At 46.4% G+C, this 18,214-nt stretch overlaps 2 protein-coding genes across 11 annotated transcripts in view; one reads left to right on the top strand and one right to left on the bottom strand.

Annotated features, from left to right (window-relative positions):
• ATG4B (autophagy related 4B cysteine peptidase) overlaps positions 1-5,915 on the bottom strand; it is a 132,467-nt gene extending 126,552 nt beyond the window's left edge. The window contains exon 1 of one of the 6 annotated variants that reach the window (XM_063915837.1): positions 5,734-5,915. In XM_063915837.1, coding sequence (XP_063771907.1) covers positions 5,734-5,773 — 40 coding nt within the window. In that variant the 5' untranslated portion in view covers positions 5,774-5,915. Of the gene's footprint in view, positions 1-579; positions 737-1,167; positions 1,322-5,729 lie in introns of those variants that run through there. The other 5 variants (XM_063915833.1, XM_063915839.1, XM_063915838.1 and 2 more) reach the window with 5 other exon arrangements.
• THAP4 (THAP domain containing 4) overlaps positions 1-18,214 on the top strand; it is a 227,011-nt gene that overhangs the window by 169,029 nt on the left and 39,768 nt on the right. For 2 of the 5 annotated variants that reach the window (XM_063915830.1, XM_063915827.1), the window contains exons 1-2: positions 949-1,031; positions 4,161-5,059. In XM_063915830.1, coding sequence (XP_063771900.1) covers positions 955-1,031; positions 4,161-5,059 — 976 coding nt within the window. In that variant the 5' untranslated portion in view covers positions 949-954. Of the gene's footprint in view, positions 1-948; positions 1,085-4,160; positions 5,060-8,524; positions 8,772-18,214 lie in introns of those variants that run through there. The other 3 variants (XM_063915828.1, XM_063915829.1, XM_063915831.1) reach the window with 3 other exon arrangements.

The following is an 18,214-nucleotide window of genomic DNA, read 5'->3' as shown; positions in this document are numbered from 1 at the left end:
AACATACAGGCCAGTGATGATGCCCAACAAGGTCTAAAACACCAGCAATAATTACAGCCAGCAACACTTAAGCAAATGGTAATGCCCAGCAAAGCCTAATACCAGCAACAATGCCTAGCAACTTATAGACCAATGATAAAAGGCCAACATGGTGTGATATACCAGGAATAACGCCAGGCAACATAGAGACCAGTGATAATGGTCAGCAAGGTCTGTATGTACATTTGTGGCTGGTCATGTATGTTTGGTACCACCATTACATGTATATAGATAACTTTGCTCATTTCATTTTTCTGACAGAGTATAATCTGTTTTTCAATGTTTGGTAAAACAATTCTAATAAGTGTGTAATATATAATAAGCTGTCGGGTGACACCAGCACACCCGGATGATGTCACACACGATATAATGTAGAATACTGCTGACAGCATACATAGGCCAGCCATGGCATACAGGACCACCATAGCTACATCACACGTGGTAAGGTCCCACCACTGTCTACAACTATATGTTATGGTATATCCAGGCGGCAGGGTAGGCCTGTAGACACAAGAGCTGACAATCCAAGGCTCAACTCACCTGCGTCCATCATTCCTTTATTTTCAGCCACACACACTCACACAGCATAATGCCAGGCTTGCCAGCCTAGTCTGCTGATCGCTGCTGCATCAGCTGACCAGAATCCCACCTATCAGAGGAGGCTTTGCTATTGGATCCTCCGGAATGTGAGTAAACACGGAAGTGAGGCAGCTGTGTGGAGGCATATATGTTACTGTACGGAACAGGGAGCCGCGGCCTCGGTGACGTCTCCCGCAGCTGGTGCCACACGAGGAATCGTAAGGGAAACGGTCTCTTGTGGTCAGAAGAAAGCAACCGTACGGAAGAGTCCGCGTTGTATTTTCTTCCGTACATCAAGGGCGCGGCCATCTTGTACGGAACACAGAGGGGGCTGTCATGGTGATATGCTGTGCGGCGCCGAATTGCACCAACCGGCAGGGGAAGGGATCCAGAGGGGCCGTTTCCTTCCACAGGTACCAGCTACGCTGGTGTCTAGGATACTGTCAGAAACATTACATAAGCTGTAGTAAGATAACCTGTTTCCCTCCAACTGTTGTAAAATGGCATGCTGGAACTTGTAGTTCCACAACAGCTCCTCGAGTTGTTTACCTTGAGATGGGGAGGGGGGGAATAATAGTCACTTCACCCACTGTACTCTTAGGCGGGGGTTCTCAACTACAATCCTCTCACCAGCAGGCCATGTTTTTAGCATCATCGCAACACTTTAGGCCAGAGGTTCCCAAACGCGGTCCTAAAGGCACCCCCAACGGTGCCTTGGTTTTAAATGTATCCATGCTTGGCCCAAGATGACTTAATTAGCACCTTAGTCAATTTGATTTAACCATCTGTGCTGAGCCATGGATATACCTAAAACCTGGACTGCTGGGGTGCCTTGAGGACCGCGTTTGGGAACCTCTGCTTTGGGCTATATAGGCTTGCCATACTATCCCTTTAAACCGGGACTCCCATGGATTACACAGCTTCTGTGGCTGATCCATAGTTGCCTACCCTCCCTCATTCTGCAGGAGGCTCTCCGAAATAGCAGCAATCTCCCTGACACCCTGGATAGTCCAGCAATCTCCCTGATTGCAGTTTACCCCCATTATGCAGCTGTTACATTCTTGGCGGGGAGGGGATACATGCATTCAAATAGGCTCATAAATGCCATTTCCCTGCATTGGTTATAAGGCACAATGGGGCAGATGTACTAACCTGGAGAAGGCATAAGGAAGTAATAAACCAGTGATAAGTGCAGGGTGATAAACGCACCAGCCAATCTGCTCCAATATGCAAGTTGACAGTTAGGAGCTGACTGGCTTGTAGGTTTATCACCTTGCACTTATCACTGGTTTATCACTTCCTTATGCCATCTCCAGGCTTAATACATCACCAATGATCCCTATGGCTGCATAATTTGTGGCCATTTACAGTATATGCATACCTCCCAACTGTCCTTAATCCAGCAGGACAGTCCCGCTATTCGGAGACTGCCCCGCTGTCCCTCCCGCGGGCAGCAGTGTCCCGTGGGGAGGGGGGTTCAGTTAGGGAGGCTTTAATCACCCTCTGCTCTGCAAAGCAGCGGGTGATCTCTGAATAGATGCTGTGCGCACGCGCACAGCATCTATTTAGTGCTGGAAGGTAAGCAGTGGGCTGCTCCGGAAGCGCTGGGTACGCCCAAAAATGCTGCACTGGTCAGTGCCGTGAAGCCCCGCCCACTCAGGCGAGGCCACGACCCTTTTATGTGTCGTGCTAGCATCCCGACTCACAATAGCTGAAAGTTGGAAGGTATGGTATATGGAACCTCTTGTATAACACAGTACACAAACATCCTGCAAATTATCAGTGTCTTTTCTTTAATAAGTAGTTCTTAAGCCACATACACACAGTGCGATATAACTATGGATATGGACTATATAGTAAATATCAGTAGAAAACATGCACCGTGTGTATACATGTCGCGATGCCGATGCGCACTCCTGCAGGGGGTATCGTCAGAAAAAATACTGCACAGGCAGGTCAATTTTGACTAGAAAGTGTACAATTTAGTACATACCGTAGTATAGTCAAAATTGGCCATAGTCAAAATCGCACCATGTGTATAGTCAATATCAGTGGTTCTGGGCTCCAGGGAGTTCAAGGGAAATCACATAATGCAAATTGGCCACATAGGCAGAATTGCACCGTGTGCAGGCCCCTTAAGTTTGGAGCTCATTTACATTTGGATGTAAGTCATTTTTATGACACGCCTCTCAGCTGTAGCACTAAACGTCTGCGCTGATAGTTGTTACTTTCACATCTCCCTGAAATGCTTTTTCAGAAGCAGGCAAGTATGGCATACTTGTCTACTCTCCCAGATTGGCCGGGTGCTCCCGAAAGTTGGGGGGCAATCCTGCCCCCCCTTCCCGGAAGACTAGACAAGTCTCCCGGATTGCTGTCAACCGCCACACCCAGCGCACCCACACATAGCTTTCCACCCACGCTGAAGAAGCTGATGACGTGAGTCTCATGGAATTGCATCATCATGGCTCCGCCCCCTTGCACTAGCAATTTTGGTAATCCCAGAATTGTGTAGTGAGGCGTGGCTACAATTACTTGTTTTTGACGCCACCCCCCGCCCCTTTTGCGTCATCACGCCCCCATATACCGTGCCACGCCCCCCCCCCCACAATACCGACCTGGCTGCCAGCAAGAAAATCGGCAAGTATGGTCTAGTGTCTATAAAATGACCAATATCTACCAGTGAATGCTCATAATGATCAAGGCAAAAAGTACTAAAAATACTTATAAAAGAGTAGAGGATGTATGGTCAATAAGGTTTAGGGAATCGGGACATACGTTAGTAAGTTCTCCTACCCCTTACCACCCTAGACCGCAGATATATACAACACATGCATAACAGAGAAATACAGACTGAAAGGCTGAGAGTAATGGGTGTAGATTAGATGTACTAAAGCTTCTAAAACAGACAAGTGGTGTTGCCCATAGCAACCAATGAGGTCCTGTCTATCATTTTCTAGCAAGCAATAGAGAAATGATAACTAGAATTTGATTAGTTGCTATGGGCAACACCACCATTAATAGAAACTTTAGTAAATATACCCCTTGGACTCTTCAGTCACTACCATATCAATTTTAAAGTGCTTGACGTTTGTGTAAAGAGCTAATAATGTGGCTGCCGTATAGGTGTCCTGTGTAGAAACTAACTTAAGGTCTTCTATTTGTTTTGATACTGATAACTGCTTTATTGCAGCAGAATAAAAATTTTATATTTCAATGTGGTCATTGTTTATAGGGGGAACTCAATTGCCCGCGCTAATTGATCCCCAGGGCTATCCAATTAACCCCCGAAGGCAGCCCAGTGCCAACACTTATCGGAGTCCAGAAAAAAAATCCTTGATAAGTGCCCTGTTTTCGCAATCATGGTCATGAAAACACATAAGTCTGGGAAGTTATCCCAGATCTTATGTGTTTTAGCCTGAAAATGGGACATTTGTCGAGGATGATTTCATTCCTCGCATAATCTGAAAAGGAAGAAGCATAAATCAAAATTTGTTATTGGCTCCTACCCTCAGGTTTCAGCATGATATTCTTTACTCTTCCAGGTTTCCTCTAAAGGATGCTGCTCGTCTCTGCCTGTGGACCGCTGCTATACAGCGCAGTGATTGGACACCAGGCCCCTATTCTTTCCTGTGCAGTAAGCACTTCAGCATGGACAGCTTTGTCCCACGTATGCCGGACCAGCACCCACTTCTCAGACCTAATGCTGTGCCATCGCTCTTTGAAAGTGGCAGGGAGAATAAGAGAAGTGGAGCTCCTGGGTCACATATTTTGCAAGTTGGGAAGAGAAAACGGGTGCAAAAAAGACTTTCTCCCTCATCCAGAGATAAGAAAAGTTGTTTTGTGTTTCTAGGTGAAAGAAGACATCACTCCAACATCGGTATCAGTAGTGATCTCATGGACACCAGTCTTCCGTCTAAACCACCCAAAAGCCATACAGCCTCTAAGTTTATCTTCTCATTGCACTCTTATAGCAGGTCTTCCATGCCCTCCCTTTCACAAAATGTGGTTAATATGGCTCCATCACCTCATCTAATGGAAGCGGAAGCAGAACATTTATGTGGAGGAAACCCTGAGCACCTTCCCACTCTTGTACAGGGCACTGAGAACTTCTTGTCTGAGGCAGGAGCCTCGAAGGGGCTGCCATGTCACATAGAGGTTGGAAGTGACAACACATTGGCTTCCATAGTACATATTCCACTTGAACTAGAAATAAACCAAAGTGAAATATTGGAGTTTCCACCTTCTGTGTTAGAGGAGTCGTCCCTTTACCCAAGACATGGTAGGATTCCTGAAAACCATGATTTATTGGTCCCCGACAATATAAACTCCCTTCATTCATATAGCTCCATAGCCAGACCTCTGTCCACCCTGGAGCATCAATGCCGCAGTAAGGAATGGACCACAAGAGGTGGGGAACCCCTGTCTGACACCAATGCGCAAGGTAAGACAGACAATACAAAATATAACACATTACAATAATATTGATGTTACTTTGTGTCTAGCAGTAATAGGAGTAGTAATAATTATACATACTGAAAAGAAATACCCGGTTTCAAAAATATTTCATATATGCTGAAAAGTCAAAGAGAAGGTTTCTTCCGTTCTTCTACTATTTACTGCCTTTAACATCAAAGTCCAGGGACAGAATGTGCGAAGCGTGTGTTTGCCAAGGTTAAGAAACCTATAGGACCTTCAACAGATTGATGAGGAGGGGGTGGGGGTTTCATAGTAAATACCACTGAATTCACAAAAGTTTTTTGAACCATCTAAACAACAGTGGGTTCTGTTGATGCCCATTAGCTTCTATATCCTGATCCCATTGAAAAAATGCTGCATGGATCCGAAGGATCTCCATGTGATTTTATTCAACACTTAAAAAGAAATATGGCATGGCATCAACCCTCAAATTGACACTTACAGTACTGTGCAAAAGTTTTAGGCAGGTGTGAACAAAGTGCTGCAAAGTAAGAATGCTTTCAAAAATAGAAGTGTTAATAGTTTATTTTTATCAATTAACAAAATGCAAAGTGAATGAACAGAAAATAAATCTAAATCATTGGTGTGAGCACCCTTTGCCTTCAAAACAGCATACATTTTGTTAGGTCACTTACGCACAGTTTTTGAAGGAACTCGACAGGGAGGTTGTTCCAAACATCTTGGAGAACTAACCACAGATCTTCTGTGGATGTAGGCTAGCTCAGATCCTTCTGTCTCTAATAATAAATGTGTATCAGGGCTTTACTCGTGTCTCACTACCTCAGGGAAACAAACTGGCAGGAAGACTGTTCAGAGACTCTGTGATTTTCTGACCGTGAGTACTGTGCATATGCTTATGTTTGTGGTAAGGGCATTAGGTCCTACCAATCTGAGAGAGGGAATCTGATTGATTGATTGATTGATTGATTATTTATTTAGTCCCCAGATGGGCTAGGATTTATTTGTACGTTTTGTGTTTTTGTATTGCACAATAAAAATAGCCACGGCCAGATTGCACAAAACCCCTGAATTGGTGTACTGTTTCCTGGCTGCTGTGTGTTTGGAAGGGCCCATCTAACCCAGGAGAGGGCACCCCTATCTTGATCTCACAATTGGTGTAAAATGCAAGCAACACCCTTAAATTCCAGCGATAGGAAAATATACGTTTTAAATTTAAAGTGACAGACTCTGATTTGTTGTAGTGGACATCAGCTTCCATATTATGAAATCCCTGGTGGCAGTGTCGGCAGATTCTTAGAGAAGCCAGATTCTGCTTCAACCCTACTCCCAAAGATAACATGGAGGACATTTTTAAGGCATTGCTGCAGGCTAACTCAGCTCAACAGGTTCTACCCAGGTGCAGCAAACCATTCTGGAGGAAAACCAAAAGCAATAGCAAGTTCTTATCGCTGAGCTCTGCGTGCAACAGCACAAAGACTGCAAGACTGCAGCATTTTGCAGACCTGTCCAGGTTTGTGACCGACGCCGGGATCCTGACACCATTCAGAATCCCAGCACTGACATACCGAAGGTAAGTACTGAAGTCACTGATAGGGTTAGAGGCTGGGGGGGGGGGGGGGGGGCTAGGCACTAGAGGGGGAGTTTAGCCCCAGCCGCCGCCACTCCCCGAGTCTTAGCCCTAGCCGTCGTCCCAGGCAGGTTAGAGTAGGGGATGGGATGGGTAAAATAATTGCCCTGTCCCCTGTCAGCATTGTCAATGTCAGGATGTCGATGTCACTCATGTGATCCCGAGAGCCGGGATCCCATACTGAACCCCCAGTAACACTTCCATCGACGTTCCAACTAACTCTCACTCCATACTTGCCGATCATTTTCTGCAAAAGGTGACTCCGAGTTATGATGTGGCCTATCTATCCATTTTTGAAAAAACAGCTGAGAGAGAGGTGGCCTAAAGATCAGTGGAAAGTCCTGTGGCACCCTTCCTGTCTGGAGAATGGCAAAAAGACTATTCTGACTTGTGCCTGACTGATGGCAAAGACTGTGATAAAATACATTTAGAACTCTTAACTTTCATGCCCAACGAATTCACCGCTTGGAATACTGAATGGAAAAGCCTACCCACTCTTATGATGCATGAGCTTGTCTATTTTACCACAAAGTGTTTAACAGGACCACAGATCATGGAAAGTATTGTTATGATTCAATCTCTACGGTCCCTACCTACAATTCTGCGCAAGTGGGTGAGCCGTGCGAACCCTAAAACAGGCCAGTTGGTAGAAGATAAATGGGTAGAGGCTCTGTTAGATTCTGGTAGCCGAGTTACTCTTAAGAAAGCCTAATTGGTGTACCCCTTAAACTGTAAGGGCAAAACTGTTGGTGTGACCTGCATATATGGGTATACTCGGAAGTGAGCATAGAAACGCAGTTGGTTCCGCTGTAGGTTCTGTGGGTTTGGTTCCTGGTTTGATGTATGATGCGATATTGGGTAGAGACTTTGCCCACTTCTGTAAGCTGTGGAATAACCCAGACCCATTTGAGAATGTTACTGATACAGTGGCTTCCAAATCTGAAATGTGTCCTTTTTCACGCTTGGTGGGGGGGGGATGGGGGGGTGGTATGTTAGGTAGATTAGATTTAGGTCGACCACAATTGGTCGACAGTGGTCGACATGGTTTCTAGGTTGACAGGGACTCTAGGTCGACATGTACTAGGTCGACATGAGAAAAGGCCGACATGAGGTTTTTTTTTACTTTTTTGTTGTTGTTTTCTTCGTACAGTGACCGGGAACCCCAATTAGTGCACCGTGTCCCCTCACATGACTCGCTTTGCTCGCCATGCTTCAAGCAAGGTGCCTCGCTCCACTACCGCTGCGCTCAGCACAGGTTACCGTCCCCAGTTGTAGTCCACGTGGATCGTAAAATATGAAAAGGTTAAAAAATAAAGTGAAAAACTCATGTCGACCTTTGGTCATGTCGACCCACTTACTGTCAACCTAAAGACCGTATCCCAATTGGGGAACCAGGGAATGATGAGAGCAGTAGCGGGGCACAGAATGATATACCGCCCACTGCAGTAGATATTGTTGGACCAGTTGATTATCTGCCTGATGATGAAGTCAGAAAGGAAATCTTTGCCTTAGAGCAGTCAAATTACCCTACTCTGGTCAAAGATAGAGAGACTGTAAAAGGGTCACTTTCTGTTTTGTTTTTTAATCTGGAGTTTGGGTTTGGACTGGAGCGGATTCAGGCGTAGTGCAAAAGCTGGCAGGTCTGATATAACCTCTATGCATGATTGGAAGAAATTAATGTGAATATAAAGTGCTTGATGCAAACTGGATACTGACAGATAGGTGGCGATGGTGAGACACCCAGAAACACGACGCAGTAAGGATGCAGGATCAGTAGACAGTAGATTAACTGGGCTGGAACAGGATTGGTACTATGGGAGTCAATAGTTGCAGAAGCTCTTCCGGAGTGAACAGGCTGGAACTGTAGTGATGAATAGTAGAGCTAGGACAGTAGATTGACCGGTCTGGAATTTGGTTAGTACTGTAGACCAGGAATTGGATCTGCTCTGTGACTGATGCCTGAATAGATGGACCGGACTGGAACCAAACAATAATCCTGAGCTGGAACCAGAAATGCAGGAGCAGGCTAAAATCGGCTCTGCAAACCAAAGGAAAGGTTTGCACAGATGCCGGAACCAAACTGAAATGGGTAATGCATTTTATGGTAAAACTGCAGTGGTAGGAAATTATAGTGCTGTTTAAGGCAGAACAACGCAGGAGATCAGGAACCTTCACCCAGTTGGAACAGGGTTAGACATTGCTAATTAGTAATAATAATATTACAAGTAGGGAGCGCTTAAAAGTATCAAGTAAAAAAAGATTTAATTACATATAATTGCAATTTACATACCTCCCAACATGACCCTCTCCAGAAGGGACACAATGCTCTGGACTTTTCTCTTAATTAATGATTGCCGGCACCGGTGTTGAACAGGTAAATGGATTAGAAAGGTGTTTCACCACAGGTGATGGCAATCATAAATTAAGAGGGAAGTCCAGGAGTAGAGCATTCTGTCCCTCCTGGAGAGAGTCATGTTGGGAGGTATGAGTTTACAATGTACACAAGCATGAATATAAACACAAGCATTCCTATAAAATATTCTGCTGCTCAGGTACAGTACCTTAAGGTCACAATTAAGTGATTGTAAAATCGGCCCACATATAGCAATATAATAGAGCAAAACGTTTGGCAATTTTAAAGTAGATAATATATGAAATTGATTTGGTTACCTTACTACTGACCGTTTTTAAGACGCTAATTATATTTGAGTCTAGTAAAAATATGTAACTGCATAACCATATAGAGAATAATCCTTGTTCCTGGGTGTGAGTTGATTAAATTACTTCTGAGGAGCTGTGGCCTTGGGGGGTAATTCAGATCTGATCGCTGCTGTGCGTTTTCGATCAGCGGGCAATCAGGTCATAACTGCGCATGCGTGTGCACCACAGTGAGCACGCGCATCAGACAACAACAAAGGGCATCGCCGGTCAGCGACGGAATGGTGCGAAAAATCCAATCACACGGGCGTTCACATGCTGATTGACAGGAAGAGGCCGTTTGTGGTTGGTAACTGACCGCTTACGGGGAGTGTCCTGAAAAACGCAGGCGTGCCCAAGCATTTTCAGGGGGGGTATCTGACGTCAGCTCCTGCCCTGATCAGCCTGTTCTCATCGCACTGTAGGAGTAAGTCCTGGGTGTTATGAGCCACGGCTGTGGCTCATTCCTGTTTTGCAGTTTTGTTCTGTATTTCATGTTATACTTCTGTTTATGTTCCCCGTGGGTGTCATGGGGTGCTCGGAGCTCACCCCTAAGGAGGGGATACTGTTATGAACCACAGGTAGTGGTTCATTTCTATTTTATGTTTATAAAGTTGTCTTGCATGCCAGGATTTCCTGTTGCTCTGTTTTAGAATACTCTTGTCTGCTGCCGCTGGTGAGTCTGTGTAATTGCAGCTTGTTCCCTTGTGTTCAGCCTCACCTGGCTGCTAATTGCATCTGGTCAGTTTGGAATCATGCAACAAGGCAGCTGCATGGGATTATTAATTAGGCCTCTCTGTTATATGCTGGCTGTTTGCAATTCACAGATGCTGGTGATATTTCTTGGTTTTCAGTCTGCTTGAAGTCTGACCTGGTTCCTGCCAGTCCCTGAGCTCCTGTATAGCAGTGTCTGACTAGCTGCTTCCTGTGTTGATTCCTGTGTCAGTCCCTGTGTCGATTCCTGTGTCTGATCCCGTGTCCTGCTGTTAGGCGTTCCAGCCCTGAGGTCCCGTGGCTTTGCCTATCCCTGGTCAAGTTCCTGGTTTCCTGGGATCCTCCGGTCTGTCGTTTGGGATTCTGCCTGTCCTCCAGTTCTGGGAGTGTGTGTCGGCATCATTGAGGGTTCCTGTCCGTTTGCCAGTATTCGTACCGGTTCCGTGAGTAGCGGCACTGCCGCGTCCGTTGGCCTAGGCCGCTATATTTCATTATTGTTTCTGTCCCTGGTGTTTTGCAGAGGGTTCTGCTTGTGCTGTCACCGCCGGTACACAAGGGTATTGTGTCGGCGTGTGATCAGCATTTCCTTTGTTGTTATTTTCCTTTGGCGGTTTCTCCGCACATACTTTAGGTTTTTAGTTAGCTTGTAGCCCCTGGCCTGTTTGCTTAGTTAGAGGGCCTCTTGTTATCATCCTGTCTCGGATTTCCCTTTGTCTCTCACTAAGACCGGGGGGCACCGGAGTTGGGCAGACATAATCCGCCTTTCAAACGTGGCTGCCAGGGGCTCAAGAAACCATAGTCTCGCAAGGGATTTCTGACAGCACGGGTGAGACAACAGAGTTAGGGCGCCAGGGGCTATTCCCTTTCCATTCCCCTTTCCCAGCATTACGTCCTGGTGCTCTGGACTCGCTTCATAACATCTCCCTTGTTCTGAGCACCAGGAACCTAACACTGGGCTGCGCACGCATTGCACACAGTGGATTTTCGCAGATCGGCGTAAACCTGCAACCGCACACTTGCACTGTGAATTTACACTGCCCCTGAAGGCGGCGACTATCTGAACACAGGACAGCAAAATTTGCAGCCTAGCGATCAGATTTTAATTGCCCCCTTGGTTCGCAGAGATAGAAGTGTATTTATGCATTATATAAGTCTTTATTGGTGTTTACCAGCTATAATATTAGTAATAAAGAAAAACATTTTCTGACATGAGCTAGGGATAGACCCCGTGACCTTCTGCTCAGTGTGCTACGACTCTAGTCCGCTACCATTGCCTTTTGATGTATAAAATGTGTTTGTAACGTATACTCAGGGCTATTTTTGGTCTGGAACGCCGTTTCTGAAGGGCTTTTGGCGTTCGGAAACGTCTGCAGCCTGCTCTGCTGTCTCTACTGCTGCTGCCACCGCTTCCCGTGTCTGAGAGAAGGAGAGCGCAGCACGTGTCTCTCCTGCCCTTCAATGTGCCCTCGTCTCTGGCAGCCATTTAACGTGCCACTCGGCCGTCAGTCAATTAGAGCTCGTGGATCATCAACGGCGACTTCTGATTGGCTGCCGGACCACGAGCTTTGATTGGCTCACAAGCCGGCACCATATTTTAAATGGCCGCTGGAGACGGGACACAATGAGGAGCAGGAGAGGCGTGCGGTGCATCTGCAAGTTTCAATATGACCCCTTGCGGCATATAAAAAGCTCTCCACATGGGATTTTATCATCCATTTTTGAAATGGGATGTGATGTGATTGGTCCCTGCTGTTACCACTCATTGTAACCTATGGGCTACAGATACCGGGTGTGGTTTCGGCATGGCTCCTCCTCCAGGAACCCTCTGCAGGAAATGGTTCCTGTGCAAAGCATTCGGGTGACCGCGCATGAACAGAGACCCGGACTCCATGCTAGGCACATCGTAGGGACAGGCTCCTTCAGAGCCCCTGAATGTGATTGCATAATGCAAATCGATCTGTCTGCAATATTAGTACCCAGGAATCAGCGGTAAATGGAGACCTAAATCATTTCTGTTTAACCTTGTTTGCCCAGCCATGTAACAATACACAGCCATTGCAAAGGAAATGTGTGGTATCCCATCAGGAAGATGGTAAAGGTAAAAAATGGTTGTGTATTGTTAAACCTTTTTTTGACCAGCCATGTAACAATACAAAGCCATTACAAAGCATAGTTGCCTACCCTGCCTCATTCTGCAGGAGACTCCCTGAAATAGCAGCAATCTCCCTCACTCCCTGAATAGTCCAGCAATCTCCCTTATTGCACCTTATCTCAATTTATGTAGCTATTACATTCTTGGGGGGGAAAATAAATCATAGATACATACATTCAAATGGGATTATCCATTTCCCTGCATTGGTTATAAGGCACAATGATCCCCACTTACAGTATATGGAACATACTTGCCTACCTGACCCTCTCCATGAGGGAGAAAATGCTCTGTTCCTGGACTTTCCTGGTAATGTATGTTTGCCATCACCTGTGGTGAAACACCTTTCTTATCAATTAACTAGCTCACCACAGGTGATGGCAATCATACATTACCAGGAAAGTCCAGGAACAGAGCATTTTCTCCCTCATGGAGAGGGTCAGGTAGGCAAGTATGATATGGAACCTCTTGTAAAACACAATACACAAACAAATCCTGCATAATATCAGTGTCTTTTCTTCAAAAAGTAGATCTTACTAGCTTTGGGGCTCATTTACATTTGGATGTCAGTCATGTTTATGACACTCCTCTCCGATATAGCAGTACACGCCCGTGCTGATAGGTGTTACTTTCACATCTCCCTGAAATGCTTTTTCAGAAGTAGGCAACTATGTTACAAAGTCTCTCTTGCCCAACGCCCCTCACACACACAACAAACTGAAAAATCAAACTTTGTGAATATTTTATTTACTTGATATGGAAAATCTTCAAATTGGACGTTTATTGATAAAGGAACCTTTAGCAATGATATGCTTTAACAATTACACAAAACATTCAGTGTCAGTAAAGCCCTAGGTTCCAGTTCTGTCATTACTGTATCTTCTATAACAGCGTGGACGTGGGATTGAGCTCCCATCAGCTGATGGAGTGGCTGCACCAGCAAGACTCTGACCCTCCTGATCAGTGGCTTGATTGAACCCAATATCATCTTCCTCCATAACCTCATCAATCAGGCACAACCATAAAACACCTCCAAATGCATCCAGCACTGTATTCAGAAGTTAAGTGAAATCAGTGGTGGTTGGATCAGAGCTGCTCCTGTAATTTCCAGGAAGAAAATAACAGTTCTTTCAAAACAGGAAACTGCTGGGAATGTTGCATTCAGCTCTTAAGGATTGTACCACTTGCTTTTGTGGTAGTTGGGCGAGTGCTGTACACTGTTCAGTCACACTCAAATGCTAATCTCGCACCCCACTGACATTCCATGAAAAAATGAGCAAGATGCAAAAAATTGAGCTCAAGATTTTGGACGCCAGTTCATCTGGATAGCCTAGCCCTATACTTTCCAGTATGAAAATACATGCTCGCTCTTGTTTTCCTCGCACAACCATTTTTTTTTTTTAAGTGGTTTGTCACATGAGGAAAACAGGTGCATTTGTATAGTGCACGGTTTTTGAACGCAGATAAAAAGAAAAAAATAACGCTGGGCAAGATTTTTTTAAAACTCTGCTGCTAATTGAATCCCTCCCATAGTGTGTTTATGTATAAAATATGTTTGTAACCTATACCATTTTTGCACTGATCAGCTTCAAATGAAATGTGCTGCAAGTTAACATGTGTAAATGTTCAGCTAAGTTTTACCATTGACTGCTTTACATTTAAATATGCACCTTTCATTTCCTTCTGAAGAAACTGCTAACTGAGGACAGCAGAGAAACAAGGACCTCCAGCAGTAGCATTCATTCTGCTGCTGTTTGCTGTGTTCTCCCTCCCTTACCAACTTACATTAGAAGACCGAGTGCCAGTGCCGGCTCGCAGCTGGGACTGAGACTGTCTCCGGTGGCTCGTATACCTCATTAGTGCCTGGAGCCACTGTTACACCGGACTTTGGTTGCCAGAAATTACATGAATGGTGATCGGTGTGTGTGTGTGTTACACTGGATGATGTGCACTTCTGAATATTTTATAAGAGTGGTTGAGCATGACGCTAGCATTCTTGCTATCATACTAACTACATACAGCAGCTGACAATACTTGCAAAGGATCCGTTTGTCATATCCAAACCAGGAATAAAAATAGCCAAAAGTTTTGTCCTATTACGTTGCCGTATGTGGGATGATTTTATAGCAATATTGTTACTAATTAGTAGTGATGAGCGGATTCGGTTTTACTCGGTTCTCAAAACCGAATCTTATTGGCTATCCAAAACACGTGACATCAGTGAGCCAATAAGATTCGGTTTTGAGAACCGAGTAAAACCGAATCCGCTCATCACTACTAATTAGTAGTTTTGGAAGGATAACGATCCAGGTTATCATATGAGAGCAACGAAAAGATATAAAGGATGAACTCGGGGCACAAAGGCGTATCAGCCCAATCCAACCAACTTGGTGTCTGCCCAATCAGATGGGTTCACTACGGCTGGCCGGCGGTCGGGCTCCCGGCGACCAGCATCCCGGCGCCGGGAGCCCGACCGCCGGCTTACCGACAGCTTGGCGAGCGCAAATGAGCCCCTTGCGGGCTCGCTGCGCTCGCCACGCTACGGGCACGGTGGCGCGCTACGCGCGCCACACTATTTTATTCTCCCTCTATGGGGGTCGTGGACCCCCACGAGGGAAAATAATTGTCGGTATTCCGGCTGTCGGGCTCCCGGCGCCGGTATACTGAGCGCCGGGAGCCCGACCGCCGGCAAACAGAAGACCACCCAATCAGATACAGGAAAATGTACATGGGTAAAAGATTAGTGGTGGATCAAAGGCGATATATACTATTTAACGATAACTTCAATCAATACAATAAAATTAAAAATGCAAAAGATACCAGACCAATATAATTATTGGAGGTTGTACAGAATTCTCAAACGCGGTATTCCTCACAAATAAGGTGTGGTCCATATATACATGCAAAATAGACAAAAAATGCAATATATTCGGTATAAATAGTCCCACCTTGTGTTTGGAAGATGAAAGGTGGCCGTCCGATTTTTCGTGATGAGTAATGGGCCCTACACACTGGGCGATAATACTGAAAGATATGAACGATCGCGTTCATTAATGAACAAGATACCATTCATATCATTCAGTGTGGAGGCACAAGCGATGAACAATGCGCGGGCCCACACTTGTTCAAAGCTGGTGCCCCGTCGCTTGTGCATGCAGGCCAATATGGACGATCTCGTCCATATTTGCCTGCATTGCTATGGAGCCGGGAGACAGGGGGAGTGAACAAACTTCACTCCCCCCGTCACTGCCCCCCCGCCACCGGGTCGCCCGTCGGCCGTATCCGCCGTCGGGCAGTCAGTGTGTAGGGCCCATAACAGGATAGAATCTCACCACCAATAATAAAGAAAGGATAAGCGTACCGAAAAGTCACTTGGAGTGTGTGGTAAAGATATACATAAAGGTTTATTTTCTCTAACGTCCTAGTGGATGCTGGGGACTCCGTCAGGACCATGGGGATTAGCGGCTCCGCAGGAGACAGGGCACAAAAATAAAGCTTTAGGATCAGGTGGTGTGCACTGGCTCCTCCCCCTATGACCCTCCTCCAAGCCTCAGTTAGGTTTTTGTGCCCGTCCGAGCAGGGTGCAATCTAGGTGGCTCTCCTAAAGAGCTGCTTAGAAAAAGTTTTTAGGTTTTTTATTTTCAGTGAGTCCTGCTGGCAACAGGCTCACTGCATCGAGGGACTTAGGGGAGAGAAGTCAACTCACCTGCGTGCAGGATGGATTGGCTTCTTAGGCTACTGGACACCATTAGCTCCAGAGGGATCGAACACAGGCCCAGCCATGGAGTCCGGTCCCGGAGCCGCGCCGCCGACCCCCCTTGCAGATGCCGAAGATGGAAGAGGTCCAGAAGCAGGCGGCAGAAGACTTTTCAGTCTTCCTGAGGTAGCGCACAGCACTGCAGCTGTGCGCCATTGTTGTCAGCACACTTCACACAGCGGTCACGGAGGGTGCAGGGCGCTGGGGGGGCGCCCTGGGCAGCAATGTATAATACCTTTTTATGGCTAAAAATACATCACATATAGCCCTTGAGGCTATATGGATGTATTTAACACCTGCCAGATCTCACAAACTCCGGAGAAGAGCCCGCCGAAATAGGGGGCGGGGCTTATTCTCCTCAGCACACAGCGCCATTTTCCTGCTCAGCTCCGCTGTGAGGAAGGCTCCCAGGACTCTCCCCTGCACTGCACTACAGAAACAGGGTAAAACAGAGAGGGGGGGCACTTTTTTTTGGCGATATTACTATATTTAAGCTGCTATAAGGATACAACACTTATATAGGGTTGTTCCCATATATATTATAGCGCTTGGGTGTGTGCTGGCAAACTCTCCCTCTGTCTCCCCAAAGGGCTAGTGGGGTCCTGTCTTCAATAGAGCATTCCCTGTGTGTCTGCTGTGTGTCGGTACGTGTGTGTCGACATGTATGAGGACGATGTTGGTGTGGAGGCTGAGCAATTGCCGGTAATGGTGATGTCACCCCCCAGGGAGTCGACACCGGAATGGATGGCTTTGTTTATGGAATTACGTGATAATGTCAGCACATTACAAAAATCAGTTGACGACATGAGACGGCCGGAAAACCAGTTAGTACCTGCCCAGGCGTCTCAGACACCGTCAGGGGCTGTAAAACGCCCTTTACCTCAGTCGGTCGACACAGACCCAGACACGGACACTGAATCTAGTGTCGACGGTGAAGAAACAAACGTATTTTCCAGTAGGGCCACACGTTATATGATCACGGCAATGAAGGAGGCTTTGCATATCTCTGATACTACAAGTACCACAAAAAGGGGTATTATGTGGGGGGTGAAAAAACTACCTGTAGTTTTTCCTGAATCAGAGGAATTGAATGATGTATGTGATGAAGCGTGGGTTAACCCAGATAGAAAAGTGCTAATTTCAAAAAAGTTATTGGCATTATACCCTTTCCCGCCAGAGGTTAGGGCGCGCTGGGAAACACCCCCTAAGGTGGATAAGGCGCTCACACGCTTATCAAAACAAGTGGCGTTACCGTCTCCTGATACGGCCGCCCTCAAGGATCCAGCTGATAGGAGGCTGGAAACTACCCTAAAAAGTATATACACACATACTGGTGTTATACTGCGACCAGCCATCGCCTCAGCCTGGATGTGCAGTGCTGGGGTGGTCTGGTCGGATTCCCTGACTGAAAATATTGATACCCTGGATTGGGACAGTATTTTACAGACTTTAGAGCAATTAAAGGATGCTTTTCTTTATATGCGAGATGCTCAGAGGGATATTTGCACTCTGGCATCGAGAGTAAGTGCGATGTCCATATCTGCCAGAAGAAGTTTATGGACACGACAGTGGTCAGGTGATGCGGATTCCAAACGGCATATGGAAGTATTGCCGTATAAAGGGGAGGAATTATTTGGCGTCGGTCTATCGGATTTGGTGGCCACGGCAACTGCCGGGAAATCCACCTTTTTACCTCAGACCCCCTCCCAACAGAAAAAGACACCGTCTTTTCAGCCGCAGTCCTTTCGGTCCTATAAGAACAAGCGGGCAAAAGGACAGTCATATCTGCCCCGAGGCAGAGGAAAGGGGTAAGAGAGGGCAGCAAGCAGCTCCTTCCCAGGAACAGAAGCCCTCCGCGGGTTCTGCAAAGCATGACGCTGGGGCTTTACAAGCGGACTCAGGAACGGTGGGGGGTCGACTCAAGAATTTCAGCGCGCAGTGGGCTTGCTCACAGGTGGACCCCTGGATCCTGCAGGTAGTATCTCAGGGTTACAGGTTGGAATTCGAGAAGTCTCCCCCTCGCCGGTTCCTAAAGTCTGCTTTGCCAACGTCTCCCTCAGACAGGGCGACGGTATTGGAAGCCATTCACAAGCTGTTTTTTCAGCAGGTGATAGTCAAGGTACCCCTCCTACAACAGGGAAAGGGGTATTACTCCACGCTATTTGTGGTACCGAAGCCGGACGGCTCGGTAAGACCTATTCTAAATCTGAAATCT

This window comes from Pseudophryne corroboree, chromosome 4 (assembly GCF_028390025.1).
Source record: "Pseudophryne corroboree isolate aPseCor3 chromosome 4, aPseCor3.hap2, whole genome shotgun sequence".
NCBI lineage: Eukaryota > Metazoa > Chordata > Amphibia > Anura > Myobatrachidae > Pseudophryne > Pseudophryne corroboree.
The sequence above is the reverse complement of the archived record's forward strand: the minus strand, read 5'-3'. Positions and strand labels throughout refer to the sequence as shown.